Genomic DNA, 19,643 nt, shown 5'->3' on the forward strand with positions numbered 1-19,643 from the left:
CCGGCCGTCAGCAGTACGTATGTTACAACCGTTGTCAATCCACACTCTACACAGTAAACTCAGGTGTGGGCAAGGGAAGTTGCCTGGGAACGCTCATGTTCTTAATTGTGGTTAACGACTTACCACAAACTATCCAGCATAGCAAGTGCCTTATGTTCGCAGATGATGTGAAATTGGCTCTGACTATTAGGTCCGAAGCTGACTGTGAGCATCTCCAAAAAGATATAGACAACGTACTTAAATAATAATAATAATAATAATAATAATAATGTTTATTGTCACAAAATAGTACAACATTATAATGAAGTCCCTGACTCCAGAGCTAGGTTACAAACCTGCGTGACTGGAGGCAGTGTCCTCTCTCAAATTTTGACAAATTTAGTCTATTTCATTACAATAGGTACAAACAAAAGATTAAAATATGGTAGGTAAACTATCTAACTTAACATTTCCATGCACATTGTAAAGTTTATATATATATATATAGTGTGTGTGTGTGTGTGTGTGTGTGTGTGTGTGTGCGCGCGCGCGCGCGCGCGCGTGTGTGTGTGTGTTTGTGTGTGTGTTGTGATAAAATTGAAATTTGCAAAACAAAATAAATAAACACTTCAGAAGCCACTACCGCAATAACGCTTCGGTTTCATCGTAGTCTAAAGTTAATATCCAATTCTTAATTTTTAATTTAGCTTCATAAGCAGGTAATGGATATATGTTTAGAGTTTTATTAGTTTTATTGTACAGGTATGAAGGCATAAACAGTAGCTGTCGTCTTGCCCAAGCTGTGCGGCATTTAACGAAAGAACACACATTAGTTCGGGTGCGCTTCTCATTATAGCTGTCTTTATTAAATGGGGTGGTGATAACAGTTTAACCTTAAATGCCGACAAATGCACCATTATGTCATTTGCTCGAACTCGCAAACAAATAGGCAATGTCTACAAAATAAAAGACTCTCAGATCAGGAGGGCTACATCTGTCAAGGATTTAGGTGCTTGGTTCGATACTAAGCTGAATTTTGGTGAACATATCTCAAAATTAAGTAAATCTTCACGTAAATGTCTAAGTTTCATCTTAAGACAATCAAAGTCCTTCAAAGATAACCGCACATCTTGCCTTTTATTTAATGCTTTCGTTCGTAGTAAGTTGGAAAGTAATAGCATAATTTGGAATCCCGTTCATCACAGCCACATATTGGCCTTAGAAAAAATTCAAAAATCATTTGTCCGTAATCTCTATAAAAGAACATATGGTTATTACCCCCTGCTTTATCCCACTACCTTCATCTTGGGTATGGTCAACTACAGAACATTGGAAGTGAGACGCAATTTGGCTCTGGTGACTTATGTATTTCGTTTAATCCGTGGAATCTCGTATAACTCGGAAATGTTGTCGATGATAGGTTTTCTGGTGCCCAGAGCTAATTTGGTGCGAACTCACAGAAAGACTTTATTTGCAGTGCATGCTACACGATCAAAGATAAGTGAGTTGGCCCCACTCCCAAGAGCGCTTAAATATCTTAACCAGATGCTTCTCTTTGACTCCTCATTGGATATATTTACATGCTCGGAGCATGGATTCGTAGTTTTCGCGGGACGGTGTCTTGAAACTTTGACCGGAGACAGCAGTATTGTGTAACTTGAGATAAATTGACTCATTGGTAATGATACTTTGTTCCTTTTTACAGTAAAATAAATAGGATAATAATAATGTTATTGCAATGTAATTGATTCTATATAGGTAATTATTCAATTTTGTTTAATTTATTAGTTCATTGTGTTTTTTAATTCTATTATTTTTGTATAAATATTTAAATACCACCTATTTTTCTACTTGCTATTGCGTTTGGATATCTATCTGTAAGCAATATGTAAATAAATATGTGATATATGTATAGGCCCTATTCATTTAGTCCTCCTGACATATCGTCTCTTTTGTCATAAAGGGATGTAACTCCGAAAAAGTGACATAAAAAAAAATTACTTTACACAAAATTGTAAATTATGCTTATAAATGTTGAAACCGGCTATACGAAACATAAATAAACCTGAAATGTAGGCAATTAATTATGTAAAAAAAAAACAACTTACGCTATCTCTCTTATTTTGTTGCGGTGGCACATACTGATTGCACTGGTAATCGTTCGTCTGGCGTACTGTGGACCCGCTCTGCAATAACATACAAGCGTTAGGTTTATTTTTTCTAAATCTAGACGTCGTATCTGCGTTATATTTATTTTGCCCAGTAAGGAGCCACCTTTATCTGTTGCGTTTAGCAGGTCTTCGCGGATGCAGCTGGTCGAACACAGTGAGGGGGATCCGCAAACACAATAGTTTTGAGTCGGACTGATAGTGCGTAGTGTATATACGTTCTATTTCTAATATGTAATTGTAATATAATTTTGTAATCTCATTTTTCTTAATTTTATTTTATTTTATTCTTTTGTTAGTATTTTGTTTTTCTTTATTTAATCAGTTTGACTTGTAAGCACTTTGGTACTGTAAATGTAAGCTTTCAAGTGTTTTCAATAAATACATGCAACAACAGAATTACATCCTCCCTTCCAAAGGTTACTTGTCTTACATAGTGTGTGGGCGGGTGCTCTTGGCTGGGCTCCTGTTTGGCCTGTGCCTCCTGCTGTGCGAGAGCCAATAGCCGCTTCTTTTGGCTCTGCGGCGTCGCCTGTGCCTGCGTCTGCGTTTGTGTCTGCGCCTGGACTTGCGTTTGCGTCTGTGCAACGACATTCGCGCGTGATGTTGACGGCTGCTGAGGTTGTGCTTGTTGCTATATAGTGCAATATGAAAGGTTAAGTACTGTTTATTAAAAAATGGACCCATTTTAAGGACAAAACAGTCCTTACTCGAAAATATGCAATTATTTATCCCTTTCATTTCAAAATATATTTAGCAAGTAGGAAATTGTTAAGACGTCTGTAATCAATTTTAAACCTCCTATAATACACAATTGTTAATAATCCTTCACGGGGAGCGCGTAATTCGTTTTTTATTGATTCAGAAAAAAATACACTTTTTCAGTTAATACTTTTTAATTATTTTTAGTTAATTAATATGTATGTATTTATTTGATGGCCACCGTGGTCAAGTGGCTTACACACCGGTTCCATGGTGTCGCCATCTCTGAGGTCCCGGGTTCAATCCCTGGCCGGGTCAATGTAGAAACTAGCTTTTCTATAGTCGGGTCTGAGTGTTTGAGGTACCGTCGTTATTTCCGATTTCCATAACACAAGTGCTTTAGTTACTTAGTTTGAGATCGGAGCAACGTACATACGTTAATATTAAACAACATCACATGATGTTGTTTAATATTTCTGTGGCTGTAATGAAAAGGGATACGAATAAAAAACCCAACTTCACAAGGAGACGCGAAAAACAGTTAAAGATTAATATGATATTAAGCGTTAAGTATTTTTCGTGTTTCCTTGTAAAGTTGGGTTTTTTTACTTGTAGGTACCCCTTTTCACTAGAGCCACAGATTTATTTTTGTTATTTATTACACAGTATACTCTTATCATCGAGGTCATAACATTGTCCCTTTTTTCTCGTTTTATAATTTGTTACCTGTTCTCGAGTAATTCTGCATTTCGACTGTGAACTGGCAACCGATACTATCTCAAATTTGACAACTTTACATTGACTTTGCAGGTGAATACAAAAATTGATTGCGTCATTTATATAGCATCTGATTTATAAAATAAAAATACGTAGTTTTTAAATATTTTTATTACACATACACTACGTATTTTTGTTTAAAAAACCAGATGCTGTATAAACGACGGAAACAATTTTTTTCTTCACCTGTAAAGTCAATGTAAAGTTGACAAAATTGAGATAGTACCGGTTGCCAGTTCACAGTCGATTTGTTTTATAATAAAAATTGAAGCTTTTTGATTACACTCACCGTGTGGTGGTGGTGGCAGGGCTGGTGCGGCTCGCGCTTCACGTGTCTGTCGTCGCGAGGACTGCGCGCGCTGCAGATCACGCCTGCGCACTCGCCGCTTCCGACTACGCACCGGACTTGTATCAATACAATTATAAAATGTAGTCCTAACCTCCTAAGGCACCGTGTACATAATATGTGAAGTGGTTCAGACCCAGACAATTGTTCCTAAAACGCCCAGTGCACGTTAAATGAACAGTAGCAGCAGAGCTCCACGTGAAAGAGTTCGTCCAAGTACTGCCGCCATCACCTTTCCTATTTCGAAGGGTAGGGGTGCTGGTGAAAATTCAGGCACGTGGTACTTTTCAACTTATCGTCTCAGGGTAATGGGCGCACTGACAATGTCCCTCACATATTAACGATTTAAAGCTCTGAGTGGCACTGCAACTGTTATGGACAGGCATGTCGTTTAGCATCAGGCGCACGACTTGTTCGTCCCATCACTTTGTATTATATAAAAAAATATAATTCGAATTTAAATTTAGCGCTATTAATACAATATATCCATAGAGTATATAGAAAAATAAAAATCTCGGTTGCGTTTTTGCTTGGGCCTAAATCATGTAATTGTATTTAATACATTTTGAAGTACACCGGGCGTTAAGCGTTTTTTCCATTGTAGTTTGCTATCGTAGGATAAAAGGCTAAATCCAAATCCACGATTACACAACTAACTTTTGTGTTGGAAATACCACTCAAGTCACAATTCACTCTCGTTATCAGTCCGATTACTTATTTGACAGTAGTTGTTTCGGACGGAGAGCAGAAACATAAGTTCATAATTACATAATAAACAGTTTTGGGTTAAAGTTTTGCTGAAACTTTTCAGTTACGATTAGATTAACTGAAAGTTTAACAAGAAAGTACCTCTGCTATTCGACGGCTGCGTGTTGTTGCGTCGCGGAGCATCGGCGTCGTCGTCGGAGTCCGAGATGGTGATGACGGAAACGGCAGGTGACGGCGTGTCGCGGATGGTGATTGTATGCGCTGCGCCGGCGGTGCTTGAGCCTGCGCCACTCTCCCACGTCGTGTTGCTTGGGCGGGAGTTACTGGAATGTCAAGTTGTCATTCTAACTCAAATATTTCATTAAGGCGAGTCATCAGAGGAGAAGCGGGAAAGACTGTTTTGCTAGATCACATATTACTATTAAACTATTAAAATAACGGTCTTATTATTATTATTTATGTACAGAAGGAGACAAACGACCAGACGAGCCACTTGATGGGACGAGGTCATCGTCGCCCATGGACATTTGGAACATCAGATGAATTGCCTATATTTACACGCTTTTTGAAGAACCCCATGACATAGCGCAAAGGAAATACTTCAAGAGGAAGATCATTCCACATCTTGCAGGTTCGAGGAACGAATAATCGAACGAATCTTATAATAAATATACGATACACCTAAAGATAATTCGACCCCTCCTACGTAAAGTATCGTATGTCGAAATTGTCAAATTTACTGGGGATCGTTTTAAAGTTCTCCGTTTTATTCGGCAAAGCTTGTTACTCACATAGAGTGATCATCTAATAGATCATCTAACCGAAATGTAGGATTTTATAACACTCTATGTGAGTAACGAACTTCGCCGAATAAAACTGAGAAATGCTAAAGTCACGTGTTATGCTTATTTCAGTGAATTCAGAATTTTAAAAGGCTCCCCTGTACACTTGACAATTTCGACATACGATACTTTACGTAGGAGGGGTTGTATTGTCTGAAGAATGTGCTAATTCGTATGTATAGGATAACTTTCCTATACATACGAATACCCGATCATATAAAATCCCGAAAACAGGTTAAAATTAAAATCTAAAACGAATTATTAAAAATAAAATATGTAACTTTGTACATAATTTGAATACGGAAATAGATCTCTTTAAGTACTACAGAGAACCTGCAAAATCTTGGTTTTTAACTGAAGCCCCTATAGTTATTAAATCTGCCTACCCCAACTTTTAACTGCCGAACGGTTACCATTCCGGACTGACACGCAGAGGTCCCAGGTTTAATTCCCGGGCAGGGAGAAATATTTCGGAATTTCTCGGAGTTTGGGTGTAATTTGTGGTTGTCTATGTGTGTATCCATGGCACCCGCGACACAGGGTATCCCTAGTGCGGGGCTATGTTAAGTGTGTGCGTGTGTGTGTGTTAAAACATCGGATTTGATGTTGACAGGCACTCTTAACTCTGTCTGTTATTATTTTATTCATAAAAATAAAAACAGACAGAAATTTAAACGCACGAATTGTGGGAAGCGAGACCCACGTCACCTAAAATCTAGGCTCGCGTTAAATACCGCGTAAAAAACTCAACTTTTCTTGGAGTTACAAACAAATTATTAAAGTCAACCAATGTTGGCTAGTCCATCATGGCATTTAACTATTTTATTCATGAACAGCAGGCAATGCCTGCATATCAATTAAAACACCTGGGTATGAATACCTTGTAAGTAGCATAACACAATGAGCAATAGCCGCTTAATTGTCGCTGAAGGAACAATGGGTGATAATAATTCAAATTAAAAAATTATTTATCGCTTAATTTTGCAGGTTCCATTGAGGATTAGTGGACATTGACACACAGAAATACAAATAAATAATATATATGTAGAAGTCTAAATAAATATGTAGTCTAAATAAATATGAAGTATAAATAAATATGTAGAAGTCGGTTACTATTAATAAATTTTTTGAACACAAAAACAATAAATTGACGCTGGTAGTATTGGGTTAGCTGTAAGCGGTACACGCAGTCGAGAAGATCCTGAAAACTGCCTGAGCACGTCTTTGCTTATCGCGCATCTCCCTTTAAAACTAGATAGTTTGTTTGTTAGATAACTGACTGAACATTTTTCATTGTAGTACATGAATATGTTCACATAAACACATTGTATTAATTTTGATAAATTGATAACCGTAGAAATTTAAAAATAAAATGTTTAATAACACCTTGTTTACCGTGGGATGGAATTAGAGATCAAAAATGTAAACAAAGGTTATAACTATATAAAACAATCCTGCAAATGTCAAAATTCCAAAAAAAAAAACTGATTTGTGTGAAGAGTAATTCAATTTTGGTCTACAATGCACCTTTGTGCAGTGTCCTGATTTTAAATTTATCATTCGATTTTGAAGCAATATTCATTAGATTTTCAAAATTACAATGCTATCGTTATAAATTTATGCAAAAACTATACACGATTACCCTTCCTTGGCTTTCTTAATTCCAGATTTTTAAGACAACTGCATAAAGTTTAAATTTATTATATATATTATATTAGTAGCGTAGAGCTCTTTGTGAAAGAATTCGTATAGGGAAATACTGCCACGATACCTATTCCCGCCGCCAATGCGAGCATAATTGAGTTCCGAGTTTGAAGGTGCTAGTGAAATAACAAGCACATGAGACTTGTCAACTTACGTCTCAAGGTGACAGGCGCAGTGGAGTGTCCCTCAGATCTTTGCGATTTAAAGCTTTAAATGACACTACAACTGCTATGGACAGGCGTGTCAGTTAACACCAGGCGCACTTGATATTATAAAAAACAATTTAAATATGACTCACTTATGATCATGATGATGATGCCTGTGCCTCGAAGGCGGAGTCCCTTCCTTGACGCGTTTCTTAACGGGCGACAGTTGCGTTGGCTCCTTCTTACCGCCACTACCGGTCATACTGTAGACAAAATGATGTTGTCAGTGTTGCTGGCTTTTGACATCGCAACGGCGGTGAGGTTAGACACAACCGTGTACATTTTATATATTTTGTGTGTGTTCGTTGCCGATGTGAATTCCATGCCGTTTTGTAAGTATGAATAACGTTCTACTACAATTGACTGCCAACTGCGCTGACAGTCGAACAAATGAAGACTGCTGCGCGACTGACGCTCTGTATGCGATTTTAACGCCCTATAGGTGCGGACACTTTAGCGCGAACCCGACGTCCATTTGTTAGTAGGTCAATGTTTAAAAGTAACTGAGTCATATCTAGTGCGCAACACTGACCAAACATATATCCGTGATTATTTTAACCAATGGAAAGCTCGGTATTTTATTCACAAGGAAATTTAGCACATTCAGAGTACAAGTGTGTAATACGTCAAAAAATATACTGTTTTGTTCATTATCTCAAAAAGCAGCGAGTTGTTTAAATGGCAGCATTGTCTAAACGTTTAACAGATAATTAAATAAAAACAGTTACATAAGTGGTAACACTGTCCGTAAATTTGGCAAATAATTAGACAGAAAGTTGTTTAAATATCAATGATGACCAAAATTTTGCCAGATAATTAAATAGAAACAGTTAATTAAACAGTAACGCTGTTCAAAAGTTTCACAGGTATATCCAATTACCTTGAATAGTTGTTACATAGCAACACTGCTATAAATTTCACAGATGATTCGATAGAAACAGTTGTTTAAATGACAACACTGTCCAAAATTTTGGCAGATAATTATTAGGAACAGTGGTTAAACAGCAACACAGAGACGAAATTATGCACCAAGCTATCTTTTGCCTTACGCGGTGAGTTTGCTGGAAGAAAATGATTAATGCCATTGGGGACTTCGATGGTTCTAACACGGTGATGCCTTTGGCGGTCATACGCGACACTAAAACTGCACTATAACATTTATGTGTGAAACCGACCGCTTGCAAGTTGTTTACGATGTTTTTCTTCAAGGCTATAAGAACTGATAATAATAATCAAAACTGTGAACTGTAAACAAAACCAAGTTTTACCATCTACATAGGTTCCCTAAGTTTTTGGCTCACCGCCCCCTTAGGCAAGATAAAAAAAATTGAATGCCGACCACCACAAAAAAATATTGAAAACACGTATTTTTTGATATTAACTTGACACAAAAAATGACAAGGAAAAATTGCTGTCAATTATTTCAGAGGCCTCTAGGACTCTTCAGCGCCCACTGGGGGCGGTAGGGTCCACTTTGGAAAACTATGGTCTACTATCTCTGCAATGACTTTAAGAGTCTATCTACTAGAAAATTCGTTCGGCAAATTGTTGTATCGCCTCTAGTGGATACAAGAACTAAAATTTGCCATAGACATATTTTACGCAAGCACTTGACTACAACACCGTAAATTTACGCAGAGGTTTTGTAGAGTATCGACCCATATACATCCCACTACTGGCCACAGGTTTTAACTGGCCTTATAATAGCTTGGGCAATCGAAATGAGAATAATATCCTTCACGAGACGACGTCGTGGACGTTTAAGGCGGTATGGTTTCAGGAGCGCAGAAACAAAAAATAAACTTTGGAAGCAATGGATTCCGCGATCAAGAGTCGATCTCTCAACCTGAAATGGCTTTGGTTGTTACTGCATAACAGCGAAAGTGTTGAATCAATCGCTTTGGAAAAATATATAGTAAAATTGAGGATGTACACTGATTACCATAAGGTGTGAAAACAAGATTCCTAAAAATTCTCACATTGAGAAAAAACACAAACTTACCTCGAAATTATACAAGAAACTGCTGTATTCAATAGGTACTTTATATATTTAATTTTTGTTAAATAAACTGAACTAAATGGAACACGAATACTATACGACATACATTTTTCAAATTGATTAATTTAATTGTAAAAAAATTAATTCGGAAATAAAGCCAGTATTATTACTACGGAAAAAAATTGTATTCGAGCTGAGGTAGTATCGATTCTTAACAGTATAAATTATGTTAACCCGTTCATGGACAGTACTTGAACAGTACCGCATACAAAAATGTCACTATAGTCTATGTTTTTTGAAGATGGAGTAAAATGACTGTTCATTCCGTCAAAAGTGTTGCCCGCTTGCGAGCAGCTAGTGATTGCAGTCGATAAATATTAGGGGTTAAAGTATGAAATTGCCGTTTTATTGCAATAGGTTCTTTGAATTTTCATAGAATCTTCATGGTTTGAGGTTTTCGAATGAAACTTTTTTCAAATGGTTTCTGTGATTTTTTTTTTTAATTTGAAACATTTGAATATCGACTTTCAATTGTTTTTGTTATTCAATTTAGACAAGAAAGATGGATACTGCGAAAATTCGAGTGATTTTTGAATACGAGTTCCGACGCGGAACTAACGCAGCAGAAACAGCCCGCAATATCAATGCTGCATTTGGAGAGGGGTCTACTAATGAACGCACCGTGCGATTTTGGTTTAAACGGTTTCGTGATGGAAATTTCGACTTAAAGAACGAGCCACGAGGAAGACCGCCCACACAGGCGAATAACGATGAATTAAGAGAGATAGTGGAAGCCGATCCTAGTCAAACTACCCAGGAATTAGCGGCATGGTTTAACGTTACCTTACCCACAATATTGACTCACTTGCGTCAAATCAATAAAATAAAAAAATACGAAAAATGGGTGCCTCATGATTTGACTGATCTGCAGAAAGAAACGCGTGTTGAAACTTGTGTTGCCTTGTTGAACCGGTACAGAAATGAAGGAATATTGGATCGAATTGTAACATGTGATGAAAAGTGGATTCTTTATGATAACCGGAAAAGAAAAATGCAATGGCTGACCCCAGGTCAAATGCCACAACAGTGTCCTAAAGCAAAACTTACCAATAAAAAGGTAATGGTAACTGTTTGGTGGTCTCAGCATGGTGTTATTCACTATAGTTTTCTCCGATCTGGTCAAGCAATAACGGCAGATGTCTATTGTGCCGAACTCCGAACCATGTTGACAAAACTAGCAGTAAAACAGCCCCGACTCATGAATCGATCTTCACCATTATTGCTCCACGACAACGCGAGACCTCACACAGCACGAGAAACCATTTTGACCCTTCAGGAACTGCAGTTAGAAACCATTCGTCATCCTCCGTATTCACCAGACCTTGCTCCAACGGACTACCATTTTTTTCGTGATTTGGACAATTATCTACGTGACAAGAAGTTTTCTTCCCAGGAGGCAGTACAAAATGCTTTCACACAGTTTGTGCAGTCTAGATCGTCGGAGTTCTATCGCAAAGGCATTAATAACCTTCCCATTTAATGGCAGCAATGTATAGATAATAATGGCAACTATTTTGATTAAATAAATTTGTTAAAAATTTAAAAAATAAACAATTTAGATTTTCAGTACAAATCGGCAATTTCATACTTTAACCCCTATTATTATATCCACTACCGACTGAATGTTGGTTTCGCTCATGCAATAAATATCAGGACTTGTTTCATTTGAATCATATGGCCCATAATTCGTCCAACTGCTGGGTACAGGCTCATTTAGATTGTGAATTTTTGAAAATTCATACATACATACACTACATTTAGAATTATGTCTATTAAAAATACAAATAGGAAACATAATTCAAGGTTATAGTTTTAATTTAATATATATATAATCAAATCCGGCTGTTGTTATTAAAATGTGTATGAATGTAAATTGATTTAGATACTAATGGGCCAACTGTCAAAATAAGAATAAAGAATACAATAACGGAATTAGTAATCATTAGAACGTCGTAATATTCAATTTTACCGTCTTTCATAATCTATCGATAAAACTGTCGCCAACTAACTAACTACATGACTATTTACAATTTTATTGGCAAATGTCATTTTACTCTGCCTTCAAAAAAGACAGACTATACTTTTGTTTGTGCTGTAGTGCTTATATTGATTCAATATAAAATGTTCAAGGTAAATCATTGAACTTTGTTAGTAAGTTGTTGACACTTCTCTATGGAGAAGCAGTAGGCGGCAACTACACAGAAAGCACTTGGAAATTTTTTGAAATCCATCCAGACATTCTGATATTTAAATTCAATTTAAACGCCGTTACTGTTCATGAACGGGTTTAATTAATATAGTATAGCAACAACAAATCGCGTCACATACTTATTACTAAAAATAAAAGCCGTGCGATAATGCGGAGTTTTATCTGTTGATGAACTTGTTATGACATGTAGAAATGTTAATAAATATTAGTTTGTGAAGTTAATCATAAAATTGAAAACCAAATAAAAATGTACGTGTACTGTCCTATTTACATAGTAAACAAAGATAACTGGTTTTTAAAACAGCATCATAATGCACTATGTGAAATTTATACAGGTATATTTTGTCATATTCTAGGTTAATTAGGGGTGAAAAACATTTCCCAACAAATGGGCTAAGTAAAGAGGCAGTTAGCACCTGTATTGATGCGTTTGGTGCTGCGGCTGGTAGTGCGCCGGCGCGCCCGCCTGCTGCTTTGTTGATCTGTCGACAACCCACCGATTATATTATACATTGAACCGTTAATGGTGGTACACGTTTCATATTTCACATATTCTGAAAACTATTTTAACTACTCTATAAACTATATTTCCTATATATGTTACAAATTATTCTTTCGAATATAAGCGAAATTTCACACAAGTAATCATTTTCACCATTTCTTAAACACGCGGCTTCTATTTTTCACCCTGTATTTGGCTATTCCATTATTGTATATCATTATCCATCTATCACATATACAGGAAGAATTTTTGGTCACCAGTCAAATTTATTTGGCATTAGGTATTATTCAAATTACACCTAACATTTTACTTAAAGTACCAGATATTTGAGATTTTTTATACTCGAAATTTTTCACGAAAACAGTTTACGTCGAGTCACTTCCAGTTACTGGTTGCTTGGTTAGAAACATGTAAAACAAAAATTCGACTTTAATACGTGAGTTATCCGGTAGTTTAGCTAATATGTCATAGCGGTCATAGCTCACACGACCGAGGAACAAGAAATGGTAAGGCGACTGACCTCTTGTGCGAGTTGAGGTGTGTCGAGTGCGTAGGGTGCACGGCGGGGTGCGGGTGCGGCTGGTGGGAGTGGAAATCCCACACCGCGTCTCCCAGTCCTGCCGGTTCCACGGCGATGATCGGCGCGCGCCATTCGCCCATGTCGCTGACGCCCACGCCCACGCCGCCGACGCCCACGCCGCCCACGCCCACGCCGGCCGCGTGCTGGTGATGCGCAGCAGCGGCGGCCGCGGCTGCTGCCGCCAGTTGCTGCACCTGCAATTCCAGTAAGTATTTCCAGTAAGCAAAACATATAAGGCGTTAGCGGGACGATCTTGATATGTTAAAGGGTGGTGGGAAATAGCCTTCTACCAGCAATGGGATACAATTAGTTAATAAAAGAAACATGCATGTAAGTGCCAAATATGAATGTCTGAACTTAAAAGTCTAAAAAAAAAATTTAAGTGTAATTATGCTCATAGTAGCTGTTCCTGGGTCGTGGCACTCACTTTTCTTACTTTCATTAACATCTGAAACAATCGTCTGGTGAAAATCTTATCCCAGTAAATTTAAAAAAAATATCACATACGTGCGAAATAAAAATTAAAAATGTCTCCTTTCCGCTTCTTAACAAATATCACTCAACGGTTAAGCTACGATCGTAGAGATCGTAAATACAGTGCAGAATCTGGATAATTTGTAATATCCGATGATTATAATCTATTCGCATTAAGCGCTTTGCTTCCTCCTTTCTGATGCGTACGGCAAAGGAATTTGGTGCTATTCAAGGCTAGAGTGAATAGGTATACAATTTTATGTAAGAATACATTTTTTAGGCAAACGCGTCCCATTGTCGGTCACATCGTCACTTAACATCAGGTGAGTTTGTGGCCAAGCGTGAGTCTATTATATCTATAAAAAAATATATATTAACACAGGAGAGCTTGACATGCATCTCGGATTAGTGATACGTAATAGACACCGGCATTAGAGGTGTTATACGAAGTTAAAAGTGATAACTGAATATACTGACTTGGTAAGCAGGCTGGCAGAGTATGGAGGAAACGAATTGGTGCGGGAATGGTTCTGCAGCGCGAGTGGTGTACTGCCGCGCGCTACCCACAGCCACACGACCGCCTTGGTACAGCTGATACTGAAAAAAAAATCAAACAATAGTATTTAAAAAGTTCTTTGAAAAGTCTCTAATTTAATAACCTAGATACTCTGAGAAGGGATGATCCGAATTTTCCAAGAGATGTGCCGGTAGCTCCGGTCGAGATTATTTAATTTAATTTAGTAATGAGTTTTAAATTTTAGACTAGAGTCATTTTGCAGTTCTGACAGTAGCCTACAGACATGTATATAAAGCTAGTGCTAATTTAGGATCGTATTCCAGAACTCTACTCAATGCTCAAGTCAGGACTTGAGTACTGCAGTGAGCACTAAAAATCATACTCAAGGCCTTGCCATTATGGTCGTATTTCCAGTGCTTGCAATCATACTTAAGTCTGCCCAAGTCAGGATTTGAGTATGGTTTAAACCACTCGAAATCATACTCAAGTCTCTGCCATTAGGGTCGTATTTCCAGTGCTTGTGTTTCCAGTGCTCAAGTCAGGATTTGAGCAGACTTGAGTATGATTTCAAGCACTGGGAATACGACCCTAATGGCAAGGACTTGAGTATGATTTCGAGTGCTTTAAACCATACTCAAATCCTGACTTGAGCATTGAGTAGAGTTCTAGAATACGACCCTTAGAGTTGATACAACCTCAGCTTGAATTAAAATGTTTCCCGATCTCAATTGGTTCTATTGCGGTCGAGCGGCAGGGGCAATCAATGGCTTTATTTCAGAATTTAATTTTTACAAACGAATTTAAAGCCATTTGAAAATACATATACTACATGTGTTCTATTTAGTTCAGATGTTATATAAAAACCATTAGTATATCGTCGCCTTACTTTCTCAAACTCGTACCTTAAAAGACAAAGTAACTGAAATGCAAAAAAATGCATTGTATATGTACAAACAATGCATTTTTTGCATTTTAGTATGTATATTTGCAGGATGATTTCACTGGCTTTTACCTATTCTTAAAGTAATGAATCCAAATTAAAACCATTGATAAGAAATTTAAAATAAATAGAAAAGTTTTGCCATCTCCTGAATAATCACACTTTACGCTTCAGAAAGTAAGGCGTCGATATATGTAAAGTACCTATTGAATCGGGTTTCTTGTAAAATTTCGACGCAAGTCTGTATTTTTTTTCTATAGTGAAAATTTTTAGGAACCGTGTTTTCACACCATATACTACTCTGTGCACGTCCTCAATTTTACTATATACTTTGTCCAAAGTGATTGACTCAACACCTTCACTGTTATGCGGAATCAACCAAAGCCATTTGAGGTTCGGTTCGAGATCGAAAGGTTTAGTTAGACTCTTAATAACAATAATAAAATTGTCTCCTTACCAGGTTATCATAAGGCGCAGCTCTCAACCTCTGCTGATTGATAGTCAAGGCAAGATGATGTGCAGACGGCGGCGCGGCTGGTGCAACCACACTGCCCACATAGTCACCCCCCGCAGGCACCCCCACCCCAACGCCCCCCACTCCCCCTACGCCGCTACTGCCAGAGCGGCGACACACCTCCATCATCTGCACGGATGCCTTCACGTTGTTGCAATGCGCGTAATCGACGAGGTGAGCGAGTGTCACGAACGCGTGGTTCAAAGCTTCGCCGGGAGTTATTCGTCTCTCCTGAAAAGGAACATATTATTATGATATTTATTAGAAATATATCAGTCAGTGAAGCCGAAATCGTGCAAAATAGCTGCGCTTGTGTTGAATATTTTGTTAAATAATATTCAGCACAAGCGCAGCTATTTTGCATGGAGTAGCAAATTAATTTACTTACATTTATATTGACATGGCCTGCCGCAAAGTAATGCCTGAATCTATTAATTACTCAAAGTCTACTAGTACAACAGACCGTTGATAATGGAAGTAAAAATTTTAACTGGCTTTTTCTGATAATAAGATAAATATAGACGGATGTTTGTATTCATTGATAACTTATCAGTTAATCTGGCCACTTATTTTATTAATTAATCCGATTCAAACGTACACATCTCTCTACGTTCTTTGAGTGCTATTTTATTGCTTTATCTTTTACTACCTTTCCTTAATTACCTACGTGAGTTATGCTGAACGAGCATAACTCACGTAGATGAGCTGAGTAATACGTCAGATGAGAAATTTTACGCATGATGCTATTTTTCTCATAGCGTTTAGCTACAAAGGTTACTAAGAAACATTACATGCAGTAAAATACAATACAAATATTCTTTTTAGTCCTTTTGTTTCATTTATATATTGTTTTTCTTTACAACTTAAGTCATAGGTCAAAAGTATATAACAAACCAGCTTCAGTGGTAGCACGAGTAACATTTTTTTAAATTTTTTAGCTTCCTGCTCTTTAATAACAAATGTGGCAACATTGTACTTAGTTTGAAGTTAGGTGATGCCACTTTTAACGAATACTATTCAGAAGAAAAAGAGTGACATATTTATACGGCATATTTGCCGTTTTTGAGTTTTGTCATTGTTGTAGCCAATGATCGAACAAAAGTTGTTGTTTACGATGTTAGTAACATAATCCTGCGAGGTTGTTAGTCTTATAAATAACCCTGATTTAGTACACAATTTTGTAATGACAACATACCTGGTCCATAGTGAGCATTCTCTTCAATAAATCGATGAATTCCCTTCTGTCTGCTTTCTCGGCCATGAGTTGGCCGCCTTCAAGATCAGTTGGCACGTTTACCTGTAAATAAGAAATATTTATTTGGCTTTTAACTTTCTCGTTTAATCCAACTTAAAATGTGAAAACATGGTCTGGTCTGGTGTTATCAGTGCCTAGGAGTGAATTGCGCTGTTCTGGTACTCATAAACATCTTCAAATGTAAGCATATGCCAATTTTGTTCCATCAAATTGTATATTTATATAAAAAAAGGTGGACATACGACAATTAGTCGCTATGAACTATATCTTATCTTATGAACTATATAATCCTTTTCCCTGTAGTTCATAAGTATTGTAAGTATTTAAAATATGTCCAGTTACTTCCCTACTGACTATGTATGGATTATTGGTATGTACAAAATTATATAAAATTTGATTATCTCACTTGTCCGATGTCGTCGAGACAGTTGAAGATGTACTTGCGAGCCTCCTTGCTCTTGATGCCGGTCTCGAGTTCGTGCTCCTCGGGGGTCTTCAGCCGCCAGAACGGGTACGTGCTGTCCACATCGCGGTAGAAGAACTTGGCCGTCTTCGATGCACTGCACAATTTCACACTATTATTAGTGTGGTAATATGTATAATTTGATAAACATCATGACATTAATGCGAATACATCATAGGACACGGTGATCACAAGCCCGTGAATGCCTCTACCACAAATTTACTTCACAATTTTGTATGGCAAATTATACACCACTTCTAGCAGTCACGAGAAGAAACAACATTTTGTATACAAACATTTTACGCGGTCGCTAGCGATAACTCTCATTGTAATCTCATGGTAGAGGCAACGTAACTACTACAGTTACCGTTTTTTCGATGACGTATCTCAAATAAGTGACTCGTGATATCGAATGCGTAGTAAACTGCAGCAAAATGTAACTCACTATCGATTGTTTCGATAGATTTTTTACCTATCGAAAACTATAGGGACTCACTGTAGCTATCATGGGTTATATCGATAGACTTAGATTTATTTTTTTATCAGAACAAACAGTTACAAACTAAACAAATGATAAACATTGAACAAGCAAGATTAAATAAATATGAACCAACAACGTGTTCCACAAATGTGTGACAATTAAGGCATTCTATGATTCGCGTGACACTTTTAATCGTTTTCAGTGACAATTGTCGCTAGCGACGACCGTCACTGTAATATAGCAAGGTGCCAAATATGGAGCTGTTCAATTTAGTGCCTCTACCACGAGTTTACCGGAATAGTTGTCTATAAATTACTTCACAATTTTGTTTCGTAAATTATACAGCGCCCCAAGCGATCACTAGAAGGAACAACATTTTGTATACAAACATTTTGCGCGATCGCGAGCAATAATTGTCACTGTAATCTCTTAATAAGATGCACTAATGCACGTAAAAGGCGCTCGCTATCGAGCGCGTTTATAACACAACTTTTTTATTTTAAGTATTTTTAATCTATAAAAAAATTTAAAAGTTCGTTACCTGTTGAGCATATGTTCGGTGGGCAGGCCCTGCGTCTGACTGATGTATCGGATCTGGTCATACTCTGAGGAGCCAGGGTAGAGCGGCCAGCCCAGGAAAAGCTCTGCCACTACGCACCCCAGAGACCACATGTCGATTGCCTCGCAGAACGCTAGGCCAAGGATTATCTCTGGTGCTCTGCAAATGTAACACAAGAAACCTGTGAGTGATTGTTACTCGATGACTAAGATGTCATGACTCATAATAGTATATCGTGTAATAAGGACGGTAAATAAGAAAATACTAACGTCTATTAGAAGCCCGAAGCCGAAGGCTGGGGGCTTTAATAACTTGAGTTTTGTATTTTTTACCATCCTTGATACATACAATGTTTTTCATCACATTTGTGAGGAAATAAATACAATGTTTATTTCTTGTACGAATAAAATAATTATGGATTTTGCAAATGGCGGGTATTTTGTTTTTTTACTAACAGATGGTCATAAATACTTTTTTTGTTCCATTCGTCCAAAAAGGACAGACATACTGCCTCGTCTACAGCGGTGAGATGGCCATAGATAATAATACATCTCGAACTAAAATGTTGTAAAAAGCAAAGACGAAGACAAGTGTGATGAAAAATACATAGATGACTGCTATAATAATAATAATAATAACGCACACACTCAACATAGCCCCGCACTAGGGAAACCCTGTGTCGCGGGTGCCATGGACACACACATAGACAATCACAAATTACACCCAAACTCACGAGAGAAATAAATGTAGGTCATACAAATATTTCTCCCGGCCCGGGAATCGAACCTGGGACCTCTGCGTGGCAGTCCGGCATGGTAACCGTTCGGCCACAGAGGCAGTTAACTGCTGACTTTTTATTATTATTATTGTATGTTTACTTTATTATTGCGTACTTGTAAGGCAGTGTTTTCGTCAATGTATGCAGGTACATGTCTAATAAGGAAAGCCAGACAATAATACCAATAACATCAATTCAAACTGACATTTTTTCTGTATATTATACACTAGTAACAAAACAACCGAAGTTATTCATCTAAATTTAGTTAATAAACTTCGTCGTGTCGGACAACTACACCAATTACCTGGTATCAAACTAGGAATTTCCCTTTACTAAAAGTACCAGAGTAATAACAAAATTAACACCCAAACGTGGGAGTCTACTCTCGTTCTACGGCTGACATCCACCCCGAAACAATTACTGTCAAATAAGTAATACTCGACCACAATTAAAATACAAAGTCAAGTATGAAGAGCTTCATTCGCATTATGCGTCTTTTAATGTGGTCGGCTGTTACTACTAGACCTTCCTACTCACCACACATCAAGGTACCCAAACAAGTTAATACTTCCCCATTCCCATCTCAAAATGCACGTAGATGACCCAATTGTCATGTCCGTTAAAATATATAACAAATTACCAAGAGAAATTCAAAACATAAGGAGTGATAATAAATTTACATCCGAGATGAAACAAATTCTTCTGTCTAAATGCTACTACACTATAGATGAGTACTTAAGTGATAAATATGTAATGAAATTATAGTTATTTCATTTCATTTTTATTAATATTACTATGATTGTTTTATATATATTATTTTTTACTATTACTATTATTATTATTTATATTATTTGATATTTTAAATAAACTAGTCATGTTG

At 37.2% G+C, this 19,643-nt stretch overlaps 1 protein-coding gene across 1 annotated transcript in view; it reads right to left on the reverse strand.

Moving 5' to 3' along the window:
* LOC113228835 (homeodomain-interacting protein kinase 2) overlaps positions 1-19,643 on the reverse strand; it is a 213,946-nt gene that overhangs the window by 5,980 nt on the left and 188,323 nt on the right. The window contains exons 9-20 of the mRNA XM_026462242.1: positions 17,968-18,144; positions 16,889-17,042; positions 16,423-16,524; positions 15,171-15,458; positions 13,734-13,853; positions 12,723-12,976; positions 12,117-12,182; positions 7,525-7,635; positions 4,822-5,003; positions 3,916-4,031; positions 2,581-2,781; positions 2,088-2,165 (exon numbers count right to left, since the gene is read on the reverse strand). Of these exons, the coding sequence (XP_026318027.1) occupies positions 2,088-2,165; positions 2,581-2,781; positions 3,916-4,031; positions 4,822-5,003; positions 7,525-7,635; positions 12,117-12,182; positions 12,723-12,976; positions 13,734-13,853; positions 15,171-15,458; positions 16,423-16,524; positions 16,889-17,042; positions 17,968-18,144 (1,849 nt within the window). The remainder of the gene's footprint in view (positions 1-2,087; positions 2,166-2,580; positions 2,782-3,915; positions 4,032-4,821; positions 5,004-7,524; positions 7,636-12,116; positions 12,183-12,722; positions 12,977-13,733; positions 13,854-15,170; positions 15,459-16,422; positions 16,525-16,888; positions 17,043-17,967; positions 18,145-19,643) is intronic.

This window comes from Hyposmocoma kahamanoa, unplaced genomic scaffold (assembly GCF_003589595.1).
Source record: "Hyposmocoma kahamanoa isolate Upper Pololo Valley unplaced genomic scaffold, ASM358959v1 244, whole genome shotgun sequence".
Taxonomy (NCBI): Eukaryota; Metazoa; Arthropoda; class Insecta; order Lepidoptera; family Cosmopterigidae; genus Hyposmocoma; species Hyposmocoma kahamanoa.